The following is a 21,913-nucleotide window of genomic DNA, read 5'->3' as shown; positions in this document are numbered from 1 at the left end:
ACACCAGTAAATCTGGGAAATAAAAGAACTGGTCTTGTAGAGTTTAAAATGGGACTCCAGTAAATCTGGGAAATAAGGGAACTGGTCTTGGAGAGTTTAAAATGGGACTCTGGGAAATAAGGGAACTGGTCTTGTAGAGTTTAAAATGGGACACCAGTAAAACTGGGAAATAAGGGAACTGGTCTTGGAGAGTTTAAAATGGGACACCAGTAAAACTGGGAAATAAGGGAACTGGTCTTGGAGAGTTTAAAATGGGACACCAGTAAATCTGGGAAATAAGGGAACTGGTCTTGGAGAGTTTAAAATGGGACACCAGTAAAACTGGGAAATAGGGAACTGGTCTTGTAGAGTTTAAAATGGGACACCAGTAAATCTGGGAAATTAGAGTACTAGCCCGAACTGCTTTTTCCTTCCGGACATGAATAAATTAAAGACAAGCGGTCACACTGTGATGTGAATTAAGTAGTTTTCATTTCTAGGTACAAATTCAACGTGAGACAATTCTCCATTAAATACTCCCATTTTTATTCTTGAATTTCAGTACACAGTTGGTAACAGGGGAGTTAATAATAAATGCATATAATGCAAGCGCAAAAGCCTCAGAATTGATGGCATCCACCTAGAGAACCCTCGAAACAATTGTCTGCCAGCAGAGAATCAGCTGGTGTCAGTCGCTAATTCAGAAGCTCTGATTCTATAATAAAACGCTCAGTCAGTTGACAGGAGGTCAAGCGTTTTCTGTTTGGGTGAACGGGGGTGTGGTTTGTGGAGGGAATGGACTGTCCAGGGACCACCAGCATCCAGGGACGTGTCGATGGGAGGTGTCGATGTGCTCCTGTCTGTCCTGCGCTCCACCAACGCAACCCTCCCCAACTGTGCGCCAAGTTCCCCTGGAGGGTTTGGAGGAGCATGTCAGTCAACCTCGGAATCAGGGTATTAGGGGCCGGAGGAGGTTACAGAGATAGGGAGGGGGTGTAGGGGCTGGAGGAGGTTACAGAGATAGGGAGGGGTGTAAGGGCTGGAGGAGGTTACAGAGATAGGGAGGGGTGTAGGGGCTGGAGGAGGTTACAGAGATGGGAAGGGGTGTAGGGGCTGGAGGAGGTTACAGAGTTAGGGAGGGGTGTAGGGGGCTGGAGGAGGTTACAGAGATAGGGAGGGGGTGTCAGGGCTGGAGGAAGTTACAGAGATAGGGATGGGTGTAGGGGCTGGAGGAGGTTACAGAGATAGGGAGGGGGCGTAGGGGCTGGAGGAGGTTACAAAGATAGGGAGGGGTGTAGGGGCTGGAGGAGTTTACAGAGATAGTGAGGGATGTAGGGGCTGGAGGAGGTTACAGAGATAGAGAGGGGTGTAGGGACTGAAGGAGGTTACAGAGATAGGGAGGGGTGTAGGGGCAGGAGGAGGTTACAGAGATAGGGAGGGGTGTAGGGGCTGGAGGAGGTTACAGAGATAGGGAGGGGTGTAGGGGCTGGAGGAGGTTACAGAGATAGGGAGGGGTGTAGGGGCTGGAGGAGGTTACAGAGATAGGGAGGGGTGTAGGGGCTGGAGGAGGTTACAGAGATAGGGAGGGGTGTAGGGGCTGGAGGAGGTTACAGAGATAGGGAGGGGTGTAGGGGCTGGAGGAGGTTACAGAGATAGGGAGGGTTGTAGGGGCTGGAGGAGGTTACAGAGATAGGGAGGAGTTGTAGGGGGCTGGAGGAGGTTACAGAGATAGGGAGGGGTGTAGGGGCTGGAGGAGGTTACAGAGATAGGGAGGGGTGTAGGGGCTGGAGGAGGTTACAGAGATAGGGAGGGGTGTAGGGGCTGGAGGAGGTTACAGAGATAGGGAGGGGTGTAGGGGCTGGAGGAGGTTACAGAGATAGGGAGGGGTGTAGGGGCTGGAGGAGGTTACAGAGATAGGGAGGGGGTGTAGGGGCTGGAGGAGGTTACAGAGATGGGGAGGTGGGGGTGAAGGGCTGCGGGGGGATTTGTACCTGGAAGCCGGAACATTAACTCCGTGGGCCGGACACGATTTAGGCCCGGGGGGGTGGGGGTGGGTGTGGGTGGGTGTAGGGGGGGGTGGTGGAGAACGTGGTCAATCAGCTGGTTTCTCAGCCGGTCTGGGCCGTGGAGCTTCCTGCCCGCAAACTGGGTCAGTAACTGGAGGGTCTGATGGAAACCCCAGTGGGCCCAGCGGAGCCCGGGGGGTTGGGGGTGAGGGTGGGGTCGCCCCTCACATCGCCATGGTGAACTGGTCATCCACTCCGGCCTTGTCCCGCCGGCAGGCTGGGCCCTCGTGACAGCTGGTGGGGGAGCTGCCCATTTCCTTCAGCTTCTGCTCCACCCGCTCGTCCTCCTCGTCCTCGAAATCCCTGTGGAGGTGGTGAAGCTCCACCAGCAACTCATAGACCAGGGCACCCAGCACCGCGCCCACCATCGGCGCCACGATGGGCACCCACCACCAGCCTCCGCCAGTCCTGCCGGGGGGAAGGGGAGACGGTCAGAAACCCCGTTATTGACCCTTCCTCCCCTCCGCTCTCCCTCACCCCCTCCGCCCCTCACCCGCTCTCCCTTACCCCCTCCTCCCCTCACCCGCTCTCCCTTACCCCCTCTGCCCCTCACCCGCTCTCCCTTACACCCTCCGCCCCTCACCCGCTCTCCCTTACCCCCTCCTCCCCTCACCCGCTCTCCCTCACCCCCTCCGCCCCTCACCCGCTCTCCCTTACCCCCTCTGCCCCTCACCTGCTCTCCCTCACCCCCTCCCCCCTCCGCCCCTCACCCGCTCTCCCCCTCCCTCCTCCCCCACCCCCACTCTCCCTCACCCCCTCCTCCCCCTCACCCGCTCTCCCTCACCCCCTCCTCCGCTCTCCCTCACCCCCTCCTCCCCCACCCCCGCTCTCCCCCTCTCCCTCGTCCCTCACCCCCTCCACCCCACTGCTCTCCCTCACCCCCTCCTCCCCCACCGCTCTCCCTCAGCCCCTCCTCCGCCCGCCCGCTCTCCCTCAGCCCCTCCTCCTCCCCCCGCTCTCCCTCACCCCCTCCTCCCCCTCCGCTCTCCCTCAGCCCCTCCTCCATCCCCCTGCTCTCCCTCACCCCCTTCTCCCCCTCCGCTCTCCCTCAGCCCCTCCTCCTCCCCCCCGCTCTCCCTCACCCCCTCCGCCCCCCCGCTCCTCTCCCTCACCCCCTCTGCCCCCCGCTCTCCCTCACCTCCTCCTCCCCCTCCGCTCTCCCTCACCCCCTCCTCCCCCCACCGCTACCCATCCTCTCCTCCCCCCGCTTCAAACCCCCCTCCCCCTCCCCCCACGCTTCCCACCCCCTCCTCCTCCTCCCCCCCATCCATTCAATGCTGGCTCTCCCGGTCAGTCCCATTCCCCACCACCCCCCCGGCTCTATCCCCATCGCCCCGCAACCTCATTTCCCTCAACCTCCTGTCCAATTCCCTTTTGACATCGCTCAACACCCCCCCCCTTCGAGGAGATGTGGTCACGGTCTGGAACTCATTGCCCACGATGCGGGGGGGTGGGGAGGGGTGGAAGAAACTTCCAGAACCCGGCCCCAGGGATGAGGGGGTGGGGGGGCGGTGGGGGTGGATTTTAGTGGCAAGGTTAGGCCCCGCCCCTCCTCCCCGGCCCCTCTTGCCTCACCCGCCCTCTTTGGTTTTCGGAGGACCTTCCAGGTGGTGGGCTGCACGCCAAAGTTGAATAGCACCACCTTCCCTTTGCACCGGGTGGGGGGATGGTTTTGGGTGGAGGGGGTCGGTAGTGGAGGGTGGGGGGGGGCAACAGGTACCCCTGGCTCCCAGTCAGCCAGGCCCTCGGAGCTGAAAGTCAGGCCTCCACTCGCTGGCCGAGACCCGGCGCACTGGCCGTGAAAACCACCATTGAACCTTCTGGAAGTTTCTACTGAATCTGCTCCCACCGCCCTTTCAGGCAGCGCCTTCCAGATCACAACAACTCGCTGTGTGAAAAAAAAAATTCTCCTCATCTCCCCCCTCTGGTTCTTTCCCCGATTCTCTTCAATCTCTGTCCCCCTCTGGTTACCGATTGCTGCTGGGGCAGGCGACACTGCCAAGGTGCCCAACTTTACACCCACTGCTCCCCACTCCGCCCCCAACCATCCCCCACGCCCCCGCTGCCTGTCATCCCGCCATTTGGCTGCTAATTGGCTCCCATTGGGTAGTACGCCCTGACTCTGGGAGCGGCCTGCCAATCAAATGGCCAGCAGCTCCACCCTGGAAGGGAGGGGTGGAGGGGGGGTGGGTGGTGAGGGGTGGGGGGCAGAAGGACCTTCAAATCCCAGCCAAAGCCTCTAAGGGTCAGCGGTTGGGCCTCGGCCTACTCTAAGGGTCAGCGGTTGGGCCTCGGCCTACTCTAAGGGTCAGCGGTTAGGCCTCAGCCTACTCTAAGGGTCAGTGGTTGGGCCTCGGCCTACTCTAAGGGTCAGTGGTTGGGCCTCGGCCTACTCTAAGGGTCAGCGGTTAGGCCTCGGCCTACTCTAAGAGTCAGCGGTTAGGCCTCGGCCTACTCTAAGGGTTGGTGCTTGGGCCTTGGCCTAATCCAAGGGCCAGTGTTTGGGCCTTGGCCTACCCTAAGGGTCAGCGGTTGGGCCTTGGCCTACTCTAAGGGTTGGTGCTTAGGCCTTGGCCTACTCCAAGGGCCAGTGTTTGGGCCTTGGCCTACCCTAAAGGCCAGTGGTTGGGCCTTGGCCTACTCTAAGGGTTGGTGCTTGGGCCTTGGCCTACTCCAAGGGCCAGTGTTTGGGCCGCGGCCTACGCTAAGGGCCAGTGGTTGGGCCTCGGCCTACTCCAAGGTTCAGTGGTTAGGCCTCGGCCAACCTAGATTAATGATTTAGATGCGGGGTCTGGGCGTAATGTATCTGTGTTTGCCAGTGGTAAGTTAGGTGGGAAAGTAAGCTGTGAGGAGAACACAGAGAGGCTGCAGAGAGATCTAGACTGGTTAGGTGAGTGGGCAGATAGACTGTAGTGTGGTGAAGTGTGAGGTTACCTACTTTGGCAGAAAGAATAGAAAAGCAGGGTATCGAGCATTGCGGAGAGAGGAAGCATGCTGCTGAAGCTTTTTGTCTTGCACTCAACAGGACAGATACGCAAGAACACCAAATCTCAAAGGGGAGCAACAATTTACACTGCGCGAGAAGAGAGCGCCGATTGGCTGGCAAGTGGACTTTGACTGGTGGAGGCATTGCCATGGAGAATGCAGCAGAGAACAGTTAACTGCCAAGCCTTTGTTTCAAAGCAGAATAGTTTTTTTGTCGTTAACAAGGTAAGAGACCAGTAAATGTTGGTGATCAGAGGAGACCTTGTCCACAAGTCACAGAAATTTAACATGCTGGTGCAGAAACCAAATGGTTTGCTGGCTTTAGTTACAAATGGATTGGGATATAAGAGTAAAGAAGTCTTACTACAACAGTATAGGGCTGTGGTGGGACAACATTGTGCAGTGCACAGATTTGGTCTCCTTATCTAAGGAAGCTAGTCTTAGAGGACCATAATTATTTAAGTGCATAGAGTACATATAAAGAGAGACTGCTGGGGTTAGTACACAGGTAATGCTGCATTCTGTAAATAAACCTATGATCTGGGAAGATATTAGTGTCTGGTTTCATTACTTCACCAACTCGCCTGGGATTGGTTCCACAAGCTGGGTAAAGATGAGGAATTGTAGATTCACCTCCCCACCCCGAGGGCATGGGGACCAGTCCCGACGCTCCCGTTCTTAATGCACCTAGAGGGTGAACCTGGGTCCTCGTGGCTCAGATACGTCACCAAAGGTTCACTGGGCCGACTCCTGGAGCGAGGAGGTTTGCCGATGAGGAGAGATTGAGGAGACGGAGTCCTTGAAGTACTGGGGGGATGGGGGGCGTGATTGCATTGAAACGTATAAAATCCTGAGAGGCTTTGACAGGGTCAAAGGTGAGAGGTTGGTTCCCCACCCACCACCCCCCATTACCCCACCCCCCAACCATTCCCCACCTCCCCTCCCCCCCACCCCCCATTCCCCCGCCCATCACCCCTGGCCGGAGAGTCCAGAACTCGGGGGGTTTGCGGGGGGGGGGGGTCACGGACTCAGGATGAGGGGTCGGCCATTTTGGATTGGGATGAGGGCGAAATTTCTGCCCTCGTGGTGGGGTGGGGTGGGGTGGGGTGGGAGGTGGGAGGGGGCTAGTGAGCCCTTGGAACCCTCCACACCAGAGGGAGCTGCAGACTCTCGGCCGTCGAGCGGATCCTTGTTAGGCCGGGAAAGCGGAGTTGGGGGGTAAAATTAGGCCGTGGTCATACCGAACGGTAGGCCGATTGGCCTACCCCTCGACCCCCACCCCCGCCACGTCTCGGGGAGAACAGGCGGCCGGTTGCGGGGGGAGGGGGGGGCGGTAGGATGGTGGCCTTGGCACTCACGTGAACACCTCGGTCCCCCAGCCAGCGGCGAGGGTCAGCAGGCGGGGCCCGAAATCCCGGGCAGGGTTGATGGCGTAGCCGGAGTTGGACCCCGTCGACATCCCGATGGCCACGACCGACAGGCCGATGAAGATGGGTTGCAAGATCTTCGGGGCCCCGTAGTTCTGGGTGTCCACCACGGCGAAGATGCACAGGAGCAAGGCGCCCGTCCCGATCAGCTGCAGAAGAACGAAAGCCGGGTAAGGAACGGGCCCTGGGCTCTCAACGCTCCAGGCCGCGCGGAGAGAGAGAGAGAGAGGCGTTCGCCGCCAAGCCGCCATCGCCGAGCGGGTCGGACAATCTCATCCCCACCTCCCAAGAGCCAACCCGCCCACCGGCGACTTGCCCCCCCACCCCCGATCCCTGTGCACGAAATCTCACTCAATGCCAGGGTAAGAGGGTCACTGCCTCCCTCTCCTTCTCTCAACTCGGTGTAAGAAGGTCAAGGCTTCAAGCCCCCACACTCACTCCAAAGACTCAAGCCCATCATCCCCAGGACAAGACTCCCAGCGCCAGTGCTGAGGGAGCGCCGCACTGTCGGAGGGTCAGTACTGAGGGAGCGCCGCACTGTCGGAGGGTCAGTACTGAGGGAGTGCCGCACTGTCGGAGGGTCAGTACTGAGGGAGCGCCGCACTGTCGGAGGGTCAGTGCTGAGGGAGCGCCGCACTGTCGGAGGGTCAGTACTGAGGGAGCGCCGCACTGTCGGAGGGTCAGTACTGAGGGAGCGCCGCACTGTCGGAGGGTCAGTACTGAGGGAGCGCCGCACTGTCGGAGGGTCAGTACTGAGGGTGTGCCGCACTGTCGGAGGGTCAGTACTGAGGGAGCGCCGCACTGTCGGAGGGTCAGTACTGAGGGAGTGCCGCACTGTCGGAGGGTCAGTACTGAGGGAGCGCCGCACTGTCGGAGGGTCAGTACTGAGGGAGTGCCGCACTGTCAGAGGGTCAGTACTGAGGGAGTGCTGCACTGTCGGAGGGTCAGTACTGAGGGAGTGCTGCACTGTCGGAGGGTCAGTACTGAGGGAGCACCGCATTGTTGGAGAGTCAGTACTGAGGGAGCACCGCACTGTCGGATGGTCATTATTGGGGACCACTGCACTATCGGAGGCGCCAATTTTCGGATGAGACCCCGGTCTGTCCTGTCAGGTGGATGTTAAAGATCCCATGGCCACTATTTAAAGTAGACCAACAGGGCGTGGCCGGAGGGGAGGGGGGAGTTCTCCCCAGTGTCCTGGGCCCAAAATTTATCCCTCAAGCAGCATCACTAAAAATGGGTCATCATCACATTGCTGTTGGTGGGATCTTGCTGTGCGCAAAATGGCTGCTGCATTTCCCACATTGCAACAGTGGCCGCACTTTAAAAGTACTTGATTTGGGTACGAAGCAGGTTGGAAACGTCCTGAGGTTGTGAGAGGCGCCAGTGAAATGCAATTCTTTCTTTCTTGTGCTCTTCCAACTGGGTACCATTCACAACTACAGCATCAGGTCGCTATTCGACCCTGAGAGGGCTCACGCCGGGCCCTCAGGCCCTTGGCCACTCCGCGGCCAGGGCCAGTGACTGACCCTGTGTTTATGGTATGTTAATTATATTGAGATGGATTGGTGAAGGACCATACTTATTTAGGTAGCCAGAGCACTTATAAAGAGAGACCGCTGTCCCACGGTGGGATTAGTCGGTAGGTAATGCTGCATTCTGTAAATAAATCGGGAAAAGTATTAGCGTCTGGTCGCCTACTTCCCCATCTGGGCTGGGATTGATTTATCAGGCTGGATAAAAATGAGGAATTGTCGATTCACCTCCCCACCTCAAGGGTATAGAGACCGACCCATAACCCTCCTGTTCTTAATGCACCTCCAGGGTGGATCGAGGGGTCTCTCCAGGTCCTTATGGCTTTGCCAAATGCACCGAATGGTGCAATTATCCAACTCTGGAGTCTTCAGCCAGTTCCCTGTTGACCTCTCCAGCGTTAGGGTTGCGACCTGTCCATGTCCAACCCTACCGCACTCGGGGAATACCGTGAACAGCTAACAAGAAGAAGCCGGCTACCTGGTCAATGAAGCCATTCGATAGGCTGAGGAACGGTGCGGGGTAGGTGCCAAAGATAAATGCAGTGGCACGTGGCCCGGTGACAGATAGGGTCCCGTTATCAACAGAGTGTATCCCATCTGTTAGGGCAGAAATAGCAAACAGTTAACTTGTGTTCATGGTACAGAGAGGCTTTGGATTGGGAATGGGGGGAATCGTTGGGATTGGGAATGCGAGAGCCTTTGTGACTGGGAATGTGAGGATCTTTGGGATTGGGAATGCGAGAGCCTTTGGGACTGGGAATGTGGGAGCCTTTGGGACTGGGAGTCTGAGGATCTTTGGGAATGGGAATGGGGGGATCTTTGGGAATGGGAATGGGGGAGACTTTGGGACTGGGAGTGTGAGGGACTTTGGGAAAGGGGATGTGGGAGCTTTGGGAATGGGAGTGTGAGGATCTTTGGGATTGGGAATGTGAGAGTCTTTGGGAATGGGAGTGTGAGGATCTTTGGGAATGGGAAAGTGGGAGACTTTGGGAATGGGAGTGTGAGGATCTTTGGGAATGGGAGTGTGAGGATCTTTGGGAATGGGAATGTGAGAGTCTTTGGGAATGGGAGTGTGAGGATCTTTGGGAATGGGAGTGTGAGGATCTTTGGGAATGGGAATGTGAGAGCCTTTGGGAATGGGAAAGTGGGAGACTTTGGGAATGGGAGTGTGAGGATCTTTGGGAATGGGAATGTGAGAATCTTTGGGAATGGGAATGTGAGAGTCTTTGGGAATGAGAGTGTGAGAATCTTTGGGAATGGGAATCTGAGGATCTTTGAGAATGGGAATGTGAGGATATTTGGGAATGGGAGTGTGAGGATCTTTGGGAATGGGAATGTGAGAATCTTTGGGAATGGGAATGTGAGAGTCTTTGGGAATGAGAGTGTGAGAATCTTTGGGAATGGGAGTCTGAGGATCTTTGGGAATGGGAATGTGAAAATATTTGGGAATGAGAGTGTGAGAACTTTTGGGAATGGGAGTTTAAGAATCTTTGGGAATGGAAGCATGAGGATTCTTGCGAACGAGAATGTGTGGCTATGTGGGAATGGGAGTGTGAGAATCTTGGTGAACGGGAATAGGAGGATGGTTGGGAATGTGAGCGTGTGAATATTTGGGAATGGGAGTGTGAGAATCTTGGTGAACGGGAATAGGAGGATGGTTGGGAATGTGAGCGTGTGAATATTTGGGAATGGGAGCGTGATGGTCATTGGCGATGGGAATGTGGGGGTGTGCGCTCAGGATGTGGAAGCAGCAGTGGGAGGGAGGGCGGAGGGAAGAGCAGTACAGACCGTGATGGACTCCATAGACAATGGCAGCACCAACAAATCCTCCCAGAGTCTGGAAGAAAATGTAAAATGGGAGCTTCTTCCATGGGAACCTCCCGAGTAAACACAAGCTGAAGGTTACAGCTGGGTTCAGATGGCCACCTGCAAGTGAATCACAAAAATAACACCAACCTCTTGCATTCATATGGCACCTTTAATGCAGTAAAACATCCCGAGGTGCTTCACAGCTGCGTTATCAGACAGAACCTGACCGCCCCCTCCGACCCACACGATGGGGTATTAAGGACAGGTGAACAAAACCTTGGCCAAAGAGGTCGGTTTTAAGGAGCGTCTTAAATGAGGAGAGACAGAGAGAGAGAGGGAGAGACATAGAGAGAGAGAGAGAGAGAGAGAGAGAGAGACAGACAGACAGAGAGACAGAGAGAGGCGGAGAGGTTTAGGGAGGGAATTCCAGAGCTCAGGGCCCCCCAGGCAGCTGAAGGCACGGCCGCCAATGGTGGAGCGATGGGAATCGGGGGATGGGCAAGAGGCCGGAATTGGAGGAGCGCAGAGATCTCGGAGGGTTGTAGGGGCTGGAGGAGGTTACAGAGATAGGGAGGGTTGTAGGGGCTGGAGGAGGTTACAGAGATAGGAAGGGTTGTAGGGGCTGGAGGAGGTTACAGAGATAGGGAGGGGTGTAGGGGTTAGAGGAGGTTACTGAGGTAGGGAGGGGTGTAGGGGGCTGGAGGAGGTTACAGAGATAGGGAGGGGGTGTAGGGGCTAGAGGAGTTTACAGAGTTGGCGAGGGGTGTACGGGCTGGAGGAGGTTACAGAGATAGGGAGGGGTGTACGGGCTGGAGGAGGTTACAGAGATAGGGAGGGGTGTAGGGGCTGGAGGGGGTTACAGAGATAGGGAGGGGTGTAGGGGCTGGAGGAGGTTACAGAGATAGGGAGGGGTGTAGGGTCTGGATGAGGTTACAGAGATAGGGAGGGGTGTAGGGGCTGGAGGAGGTTACAGAGATAGGGAGGGGTGTAGGGGCTGGAGGAGGTTACAGAGATAGGGAGGGGTGTAGGGGCTGGAGGAAGTTACAGAGATAGGGAGGAGTGTAGGGGCTGGAGGAGGTTACAGAGATAGGGAGGGGTGTAGGGGCTGGAGGAGGTTACAGAGATAGGGAGGGGTGTCGGGGCTGGAGGAGGTTACAGAGATGGGAGGGGCTGAGGATGGAATTGAAAACAAGGATGAGAATTTGAATTTGATGAGGGACAGGGAAGCTCCATTGTCCAGTTTAGATGAATGTTAATAACCCAACAGCAAAAGTGGAAGAAGAGCAGGACAGTTCTCTGTATATATAAACAACCCCAAACCCCTCGATTAGATTCCAGTCTGTAACTCACTCCCGGGTATCTGTTATTCTATATATAAACCCCCCCCGAACCCCTCGATTAGAATCCAGTCTGTAACTCACTCCCGGGTATCTGTTATTCTATATATAAACCCCCCCCGAACCCCTCGATTAGAATCCAGTCTGTAACTCACTCCCGGGTATCTGTTATTCTATATATAAACAACCCCAAACCCCTCGATTAGATTCCAGTCTGTAACTCACTCCCGGGTATCTGTTATTCTATATATAAACCCCCCCCCCAAACCCTTCGATTAGAATCCAGTCTGTAACTCACTCCCGGGTATCTGTTATTCTATATATAAACCACCCGAACCCCTCGATTAGAATCCAGTCTGTAACTCACTCCCGGGTATCTGTTATTCTATATGTAAAACCCCCCGAACCCCTCGATTAGATTCCAGTCTGTAACTCACTCCCTGGTATCTGTTATTCTATATATAAACCACCTGAACCCCTCGATTAGATTCCAGACTGTAACTCACTCCCGGGTATCTGTTATTCTATATATAAACCCCCACCGAACCCCAAGATTAGAATCCAGTCTGTAACTCACTCCCGGGTATCTGTTATTATATATATAAACACCCCCAACCCCTCGATTAGATTCCAGTCTGTAACTCACTCCCTGGTATCTGTTATTCTATATATAAACCACCCCGAACCCCTCGATTAGAATCCAGTCTGTAACTCACTCCCGGTTATCTGTTATTCTATATATAAACGCCCCCCCGAACCCCTCGATTAGAATCCAGTCTGTAACTCACTCCCGGGTATCTGTTATTCTATATATAAAACCCCCCGAACCCCTCGATTAGATTCCAGTCTGTAACTCACTCCCTGGTATCTGTTATTCTATATATAAACCACCCCCTGAACCCCTCGATTAGATTCCAGTCTGTAACTCACTCCCGGGTATCTGTTATTCTATATATAAACCACCCCCTGAACCCCTCGATTAGATTCCAGTCTGTAACTCACTCCCGGGTATCTGTTATTCTATATATAAACCACCTCCTAAACCCCTCGATTAAATTCCAGCCTGTAACTCACTCCCAGGTATCTGTTTTTCTATATTTAAACCACCCCGAACCCCTCGATTAGATTCCAGTCTGTAACTCAGTCCCGGGTATCTATTATTCTATATATAAACCATACCGAACCCCTCGATTAGATTCCAGTCTGTAACCCACTCCCGGGTATCTGTTATTCTATATATAAACCCCCCCGAACCCCTCGATTAGGTTCCAGTCTGTAACTCACTCCCGGGTGTCTGTTATTCTATATATAAACCACCCCGAACCCCTCGATTAGATTCCAGTCTGTAACTCACTCTCGGGTATCTGTTATTCCATATATAAAACCCCCTGAACCCCTCGATTAGATTCCAGTCTGTAACTCACTCCCTGGTATGTGTTATTCTATATATAAACCACCCCCTGAACCCCTCGATTAGATTCCAGCCTGTAACTCACTCCCGGGTATCTGTTATTCTATATATAAACCACCCGAACACCTGGATTAGATTCCAGTCTGTAACTCACTCCCGGGTGTCTGTTATTCTATATATAAACCACCCCCGAACCCCTCAATTAGATTCCAGTCTGTAACTCACTCCCAGGTATCTGTTATTCTATATATAAACCACCCGAACCCCTCGATTAGATTCCAGTCTGTAACTCACTCCCGGGTATCTGTTATTCTATATATAAACCACCCCGAACCCCTCGATTAGATTCCAGTCTGTAACTCACTCCCGGGTGTCTGTTATTCTATATATAAACCACCCGAACCCCTCGATTAGATTCCAGTCTGTAACTCACTCCCGGGTATCTGTTATTCTATATATAAACCACCCGATCCCCTCGATTAGATTCCAGTCTGTAACTCACTCCCGGGTGTCTGTTATTCTATATATAAACCACCCGAACCCCTCGATTAGATTCCAGTCTGTAACTCACTCCCGGGTATCTGTTATTCTATATATAAACCCCCCGAACCCCTCGATTAGATTCCAGCCTGTAACTCACTCCCGGGTATCTGTTATTCTATATATAAACCCCCGAACCCCTCGATTAGATTCCAGTCTGTAACTCACTCCCGGGTATCTGTTATTCTATATATAAACAACCCCAAACCCCTCGATTAGATTCCAGTCTGTAACTCACTCCCGGGTATCTGTTATTCTATATATAAACCACCCCGAACCCCTCGATTAGATTCCAGTCTGTAACTCACTCCCGGGTGTCTGTTATTCTATATATAAACCACCCGAACCCCTCGATTAGATTCCAGTCTATAACTCACCCCCGGGTATCTGTTATTCTATATATAAACCACCCGATCCCCTCGATTAGATTCCAGTCTGTAACTCACTCCGGGGTATCTGTTATTCTATATATAAACCACCCCCTGAACCCCTCGATTAGATTCCAGCCTGTAGCTCACTCCTGGGTATCTGTTATTCTATATATAAACCACCCCCGAACCCCTCGATTAGATTCCAGTCTGTAACTCACTCCCAGGTATCTGTTATTCTATATATAAACCACCCGAACCCCTCGATTAGATTCCAGTCTGTAACTCACTCCCGGGTATCTGTTATTCTATATATAAACCACCCCGAACCCCTCGATTAGATTCCAGTCTGTAACTCACTCCCGGGTGTCTGTTATTCTATATATAAACCACCCGAACCCCTCGATTAGATTCCAGTCTGTAACTCACTCCCGGGTATCTGTTATTCTATATATAAACCACCCGATCCCCTCGATTAGATTCCAGTCTGTAACTCACTCCCGGGTGTCTGTTATTCTATATATAAACCACCCGAACCCCTCGATTAGATTCCAGTCTGTAACTCACTCCCGGGTATCTGTTATTCTATATATAAACCCCCCGAACCCCTCGATTAGATTCCAGCCTGTAACTCACTCCCGGGTATCTGTTATTCTATATATAAACCCCCGAACCCCTCGATTAGATTCCAGTCTGTAACTCACTCCTGGGTATCTGTTATTCTATATATAAACAACCCCAAACCCCTCGATTAGATTCCAGTCTGTAACTCACTCCCGGGTATCTGTTATTCTATATATAAACCCCCCCCGAACCCCTCGATTAGAATACAGTCTGTAACTCACTCCCGGGTATCTGTTATTCTATATATAAACCACCCGAACCCCTCGATTAGAATCCAGTCTGTAACTCACTCCCGGGTATCTGTTATTCTATATATAAACCCCCCCCGAACCCCTCGATTAGAATCCAGTCTGTAACTCACTCCTGGGTATCTGTTATTCTATATATAAAACCCCCCGAACCCCTCGATTAGATTCCAGTCTGTAACTCACTCCCTGGTATCTGTTATTCTATATATAAACCACCCCCTGAACCCCTCGATTAGATTCCAGTCTGTAACTCACTCCCGGGTATCTGTTATTCTATATATAAACCACCCCCTGAACCCCTCGATTAGATTCCAGTCTGTAACTCACTCCCGGGTATCTGTTATTCTATATATAAACCACCTCCTGAACCCCTCGATTAAATTCCAGCCTGTAACTCACTCCCAGGTATCTGTTTTTCTATATTTAAACCACCCCGAACCCCTCGATTAGATTCCAGCCTGTAACTCAGTCCCGGGTATCTATTATTCTATATATAAACCATACCGAACCCCTCGATTTGATTCCAGTCTGTAACTCACTCCTGGGTATCTGTTATTCTATATATAAACCCCCCCGAACCCCTCGATTAGATTCCAGTCTGTAACTCACTCCCGGGTATCCGTTATTCTATATATAAACCACCCGAACACCTGGATTAGGTTCCAGTCTGTAACTCACTCCCGGGTGTCTGTTATTCTATATATAAACCACCCCGAACCCCTCGATTAGATTCCAGTCTGTAACTCACTCCCGGGTGTCTGTTATTCTATATATAAACCACCCCGAACCCCTCGATTAGATTCCAGTCTGTAATTCACTCCCGGGTGTCTGTTATTCTATATATAAACCCCCCGAACCCCTCGATTAGATTCCAGTCTGTAACTCACTCCCGGGTATCTGTTATTCTATATATAAACCACCCCCGAACCCCTCAATTAGATTCCAGTCTGTAACTCACTCCCAGGCATCTGTTATTCTATATATAAACCACCCCGAACCCCTCGATTAGATTCCAGTCTGTAACTCACTCCCGGGTATCTGTTATTCTATATATAAACCCCCCGAACCCCTCGATTAGATTCCAGTCTGTAACTCACTCCTGGGTATCTGTTATTCTATATATAAACCACCCCAAACCCCTCGATTAGATTCCAGTCTGTAACTCACTCCCGGGTGTCTGTTATTCTATATATAAACCACCCGAACCCCTCGATTAGATTCCAGTCTGTAACTCACTCCCGGGTATCTGTTATTCTATATATAAACCACCCCGAACCCCTCGATTAGATTCCAGTCTGTAACTCACTCCCGGGTGTCTGTTATTCTATATATAAACCACCCGAACCCCTCGATTAGATTCCAGTCTGTAACTCACTCCCGGGTATCTGTTATTCTATATATAAACCACCCGATCCCCTCGATTAGATTCCAGTCTGTAACTCACTCCCGGGTGTCTGTTATTCTATATATAAACCACCCGAACCCCTCGATTAGATTCCAGTCTGTAACTCACTCCCGGGTATCTGTTATTCTATATATAAACCCCCCGAACCCCTCGATTAGATTCCAGTCTGTAACTCACTGCCGGGTATCTGTTATTCTATATATAAACCCCCCGAACCCCTCGATTAGATTCCAGTCTGTGACTCACTGCTGGGTATCTGTTATTCTGTATATAAACCCCCCCGAACCCCTCGATTAGATTCCAGTCTGTAACTCACCCCCGGGTATCTGTTATTCTATATATAAACCCCCCAATCCTCTCGATTAGATTCCAGTCTGTAACTCACTCCCTGGTATCTGTTATTCTATATATAAACCACCCGAACCCCTCGATTAGATTCCAGTCTGTAACTCACTCCCGGGTATCTGTTACTCTATATATAAACCACCCCGAACCCCTCGATTAGAATCCAGTCTGTAACTCACTCCCGGGTATCTGTTATTATATATATAAACACCACCAACCCCTCGATTAGATTCCAGTCTGTAACTCACCCCCTGGTATCTGTTATTCTATATATAAACCACCCCGAACCCCTCGATTAGAATCCAGTCTGTAACTCACTCCCGGGTATCTGTTATTCTATATATAAACCCCCCCCGAACCCCTCGATTAGAATCCAGTCTGTAACTCACTCCTGGGTATCTGTTATTCTATATATAAAACCCCCCGAACCCCTCGATTAGATTCCAGTCTGTAACTCACTCCCTGGTATCTGTTATTCTATATATAAACCACCCCCTGAACCCCTCGATTAGATTCCAGTCTGTAACTCACTCCCGGGTATCTGTTATTCTATATATAAACCACCCCCTGAACCCCTCGATTAGATTCCAGTCTGTAACTCACTCCCGGGTATCTGTTATTCTATATATAAACCACCTCCTGAACCCCTCGATTAAATTCCAGCCTGTAACTCACTCCCAGGTATCTGTTTTTCTATATTTAAACCACCCCGAACCCCTCGATTAGATTCCAGCCTGTAACTCAGTCCCGGGTATCTATTATTCTATATATAAACCATACCGAACCCCTCGATTAGTTTCCAGTCTGTAACTCACTCCTGGGTATCTGTTATTCTATATATAAACCCCCCCGAACCCCTCGATTAGATTCCAGTCTGTAACTCACTCCCGGGTATCCGTTATTCTATATATAAACCCCCCCGAACCCCTCGATTAGATTCCAGTCTGTAACTCACTCCCGGGTATCCGTTATTCTATATATAAACCCCCCCGAACCCCTCGATTAGATTCCAGTCTGTAACTCACTCCTGGGTATCTGTTATTCTATATATAATCCACCCCAAATCCCTCGATTAGATTCCAGTCTGTAACTCACTTCCGGGTGTCTGTTATTCTATATATAAACCCCCCGAACCCCTCGATTAGGTTCCAGTCTGTAACTCACTCCCGGGTGTCTGTTATTCTATATATAAACCCCCCGAACCCCTCGATTAGGTTCCAGTCTGTAACTCACTCCCGGGTGTCTGTTATTCTATATATAAACCACCCGAACACCTGGATTAGATTCCAGTCTGTAACTCACTCCCGGGTGTCTGTTATTCTATATATAAACCACCCCCGAACCGCTCAATTAGATTCCAGTCTGTAACTCACTCCCAGGTATCTGTTATTCTATATATAAACCACCCGAACCCCTCGATTAGATTCCAGTCTGTAACTCACTCCCGGGTATCTGTTATTCTATATATAAACCACCCCGAACCCCTCGATTAGATTCCAGTCTGTAACTCACTCCCGGGTGTCTGTTATTCTATATATAAACTACCCGAACCCCTCGATTAGATTCCAGTCTGTAACTCACTCCCGGGTATCTGTTATTCTATATATAAACCACCCGAACCCCTCGATTAGATTCCAGTCTGTAACTCACTCCCGGGTATGTTATTCTATATATAAACCACCCGAACCCCTCGATTAGATTCCAGTCTGTAACTCACTCCCGGGTATCTGTTATTCTATATATAAACCCCCCGAACCCCTCGATTAGATTCCAGTCTGTGACTCACTGCCGGGTATCTGTTATTCTATATATAAACCCCCCGAACCCCTCGATTAGATTCCAGTCTGTGACTCACTCCCGGGTATCTGTTATTCTGTATATAAACCCCCCCGAACCCCTCGATTAGAATCCAGTCTGTAACTCACTCCCGGGTATCTGTTATTATATATATAAACACCCCCAACCCCTCGATTAGATTCCAGTCTGTAACTCACTCCCTGGTATCTGTTATTCTATATATAAAACACCCCGAACCCCTCGATTAGAATCCAGTCTGTAACTCACTCCCGGGTATCTGTTATTCTATATATAAACCCCCCCCGAACCCCTCGATTAGAATCCAGTCTGTAACTCACTCCTGGGTATCTGTTATTCTATATATAAAACCCCCTGAACCCCTCGATTAGATTCCAGTCTGTAACTCACTCCCGGGTATCTGTTATTCTATATATAAACCACCCCCTGAACCCCTCGATTAGATTCCAGTTTGTAACTCACTCCCGGGTATCTGTTATTCTATATATAAACCACCTCCTGAACCCCTCGCTTAAATTCCAGCCTGTAACTCACTCCCAGGTATCTGTTATTCTATATTTAAACCACCCCGAACCCCTCGATTAGATTCCAGTCTGTAACTCAGTCCCGGGTATCTATTATTCTATATATAAACCATACCGAACCCCTCGATTAGATTCCAGTCTGTAACTCACTCCTGGGTATCTGTTATTCTATATATAAACCCCCCCGAACCCCTCGATTAGATTCCAGTCTGTAACTCACCCCCGGGTATCTGTTATTCTATATATAAACCCCCCAAACCCCTCGATTAGATTCCAGTCTGTAAATCTGTGCGGGTTATGGTTAAGATTCTGTCCCTGGTGTCGAGACTCACCAGAGATGCCGCCGGAAACGTAGATGCCAAACGTGGCTCCAAGTCCGAAGCCCAGGTTGACGGAGAGGAATTCACCACGGGTCGTCTTACTCACCACCATCTGTGCCACGGCACCACAACCGAAGAACTGGGAGGTGGAGGGGGGGAAGGGAACAGTGCTGAGTGAACAGGAACTATTCAACTAGAAGAGGCTTGCATCAATCTGGTGCCTCTCACAACTTCCAGATGTCACAAAGCGCCTGACACCCACAGAAGTTCTTTTGTCCAACTCTCGTCACCGTCATAATATGGAAAATGCAGCAGCCAGTGTGCGCACAGCAAGATCCAACAAACAGCATTGTGATACTGACACAGACAACCTGTGTTGAATGGTGCTCGTTGAAGGATGAATGTTGGGCCCAGGGCACTGACGGGATCTCACCCCCACCCCCCCCCACCATCCAGAACGCCACCCCCTCTCTCCCCACCCGACCCCTCCACCATCCCCCCACTCTGCTCTCATTCCAATAGCAGCTGCGGAATCTAAACATTTCATCCTGAAAGATCCCACCTCCGAGGGTACAGCACTCCCTCAGTACTGCCCCTCCGACAGTGCGGCACTCCCTCAGCACTGACCCTCCGACAGTGCGGCGCTCCCTCAGCACTGACCCTCCGACAGTGCGGCGCTCCCTCAGCACTGCCCCTCCGACAGTGCGGCGCTCCCTCAGCACTGACCCTCCGACAGTGCGGCGCTCCCTCAGCACTGACCCTCCGACAGTGCGGCGCTCCCTCAGTACTGACCCTCCGACAGTGCGGCGCTCCCTCAGTACTGTCCCTCCGACAGTGCGGCGCTCCCTCAGTACTGACCCTCCGACAGTGCGGCGCTCCCTCAGCACTGACCCTCCGACAGTGCGGCGCTCCCTCAGCACTGACCCTCCGACAGTGCGGCGCTCCCTCAGCACTGACCCTCCGACAGTGCGGCGCTCCCTCAGTACTGACCCTCCGACAGTGCGGCGCTCCCTCAGCACTGACCCTCCGACAGTGCGGCGCTCCCTCAGTACTGGCAGTGGGGAGTGTCAGGCTGGATTCTGGAGTCTGTGGAGTGGGGACTCAAGCCTATGAGATTTTGACCCAGAGGGACAGAGGGCTGCCATGAGAGCTGTGGCGGGGGGAGGGGAGGGGGAGGTGATTAGGGGGTGAATAAAAAGAGGGGAAAGTGGGCGGCTTTCGCTAAGGGTTTGGACTGACCACAACTTAGCGAGGGCGACAGAAATCTCAGTCAATGAGCGTAGGGATGGGCCACTCACGATAAGCATGCAGACTCCCAGAAATTCGGCAAAGCCCTCCCTGATGAGGCGATTCTTCAATCGTAGGGCCCCGTGCACCTTTTGCAACACCATCTCGGTCGTCCCCATAATCGCGCGGCGTGTCCCTGTCTCTCACTCAAAGACCTCGTCTCCGGGCAAACCTGCTCCTGCACGTTCTGTGGGGGGGTGGTGGGGTGGGAAAGAGGCGGAGCGGGAGAAGGAGGAGGATGGGGGAGAGAGGAAACAAACACAAGTTACATCTCAAAAGCCAACAACGGATTGCGCGCATCTCATCGCTGGAAGAATTAAGGGATGGAGTGGGTAGGAGGGGCATGTGACTCTCCGTCCCCAACCTGTGTCAATGAATCACTTCAAGCTCCGGCGTGAGATGCACTCGATCCTGTCAGTGACAACGGTAATCGACACTTGATTCCTGCCGTGCCTTTAAACTTTGTGTCCCTGCCCCTTCTCCCGGGGTTTATAAATCCTCTCCCTCCTCTGTCATTAGAGGCAGGGACCAGTTTGCAGCGCGAGCCAAGCCTATGAAATGTTGAACAGGGCTCATCACGTCCGCCCCTTGACAGGAGAGGAGCTGGTTATTTATCCTGTTTCTCTGCCCCGGGGTGTCTGATGATATCAGGGCCGTGGCGATACTCCCCACTCGACATGATCAGGGAACTGGCCCATTAGTGGACAGGCTGGTTTCTGACTTTGGTGTCTCTCGCACACAGACGCACATAAACACTCTCTCTCTCTCACACACACACACACACATGCATTCTCACACATATCTCACGTTCTCACCCCACACACCCTCTCACACACACACACATAAACAAACACACACATATCTCACGTTCTCAACCCACACCCTCTCACACACTCTCTCTCACACACACACACATACTCTCACATTCTCACACACACACCCACTCACACGCTCTCTCACACACACACACAAACACACACACACACACACATACTCTCACATTCTCACACACACACCCACTCACACGCTCTCTCACACACACACACTCACACACACACACATACTCTCACATTCTCACACACACACCCACTCACACGCTCTCTCACACACACACACAAACACACACACACACACATACTCTCACATTCTCACCCCACACACCCTCTCACACGCTCTCTCTCACACACACACACACACACACATACTCTCACATTCTCACCCCACACACCCTCTCACACGCTCTCTCACACACACACACACACACACACACATACTCTCACATTCTCACACACACACCCACTCACACGCTCTCTCACACACACACAAACAAACACACACACATACTCTAACATTCTCACCCCACACACCCTCTCACACGCTCTCTCACACACACACATAAACAAACACACACACACACACACACACATATTCTACATTCTCACACTCACACCCTCTCACACACAAACACACACACACACACATACTCTCACATTCTCACACACACACACACACACATACTCTCACATTCTCACACACACACAAACAAACAAACACACACACACACACACACACATACTCTCACATTCTCGCACACACACCCTCTAACACACAAACACACACACACACAAACACACACTCACACATACACACATACTCTCACATTCTCACACACACACACACATACTCTCACATTCTCACACACACACACATACTCTCACATTCTCACACACACCCTCTAACACACAAACACACACACAAACACACACTCACACACACACACATAGTCTCACATTCTCACACACACACCCTCTCACACACTCTCTCACACACACACACACACACACACACACATACTCTCACATTCTCACACACACACCCTCTCACACGC

At 52.0% G+C, this 21,913-nt stretch overlaps 1 protein-coding gene across 1 annotated transcript; it reads right to left on the bottom strand.

Moving 5' to 3' along the window:
- Positions 1–2,209: 2,209 nt before the first annotated feature.
- LOC144676019 (aquaporin-3-like) lies at positions 2,210–20,144 on the bottom strand. The gene is made up of 6 exons (XM_078536541.1): positions 20,037–20,144; positions 18,751–18,877; positions 9,781–9,918; positions 8,471–8,589; positions 6,389–6,606; positions 2,210–2,453 (listed from the first exon to the last, which is right to left on the bottom strand). The coding sequence occupies exons 1-6, from the start codon at positions 20,142–20,144 to the stop codon at positions 2,210–2,212; spliced, it is 954 nt and encodes a 317-aa protein (XP_078392667.1).
- Positions 20,145–21,913: the final 1,769 nt, after the last annotated feature.

Source organism: Cetorhinus maximus, unplaced genomic scaffold (genome assembly GCF_964194155.1).
Source record: "Cetorhinus maximus unplaced genomic scaffold, sCetMax3.hap1.1 HAP1_SCAFFOLD_1295, whole genome shotgun sequence".
Classification (NCBI taxonomy): Eukaryota; Metazoa; Chordata; class Chondrichthyes; order Lamniformes; family Cetorhinidae; genus Cetorhinus; species Cetorhinus maximus.
The sequence above is the reverse complement of the archived record's forward strand: the minus strand, read 5'-3'. Positions and strand labels throughout refer to the sequence as shown.

Coding starts and splice junctions, on each gene's coding strand:
- LOC144676019 (XM_078536541.1), bottom strand. CDS start 20,144: ATGGGGACGACCGAGATGGTGTTGCAAAAGGTGCACGGGGCCCTACGA. Junction 18,878..20,036: donor TGGGAGTCTGCATGCTTATC/GTGAGTGGCCCA, acceptor TCCACCTCCCAG/TTCTTCGGTTGTGGTGCCGT. Junction 6,607..8,470: donor CGAATGGCTTCATTGACCAG/GTAGCCGGCTTC, acceptor GTTCTTCTGCAG/CTGATCGGGACGGGCGCCTT.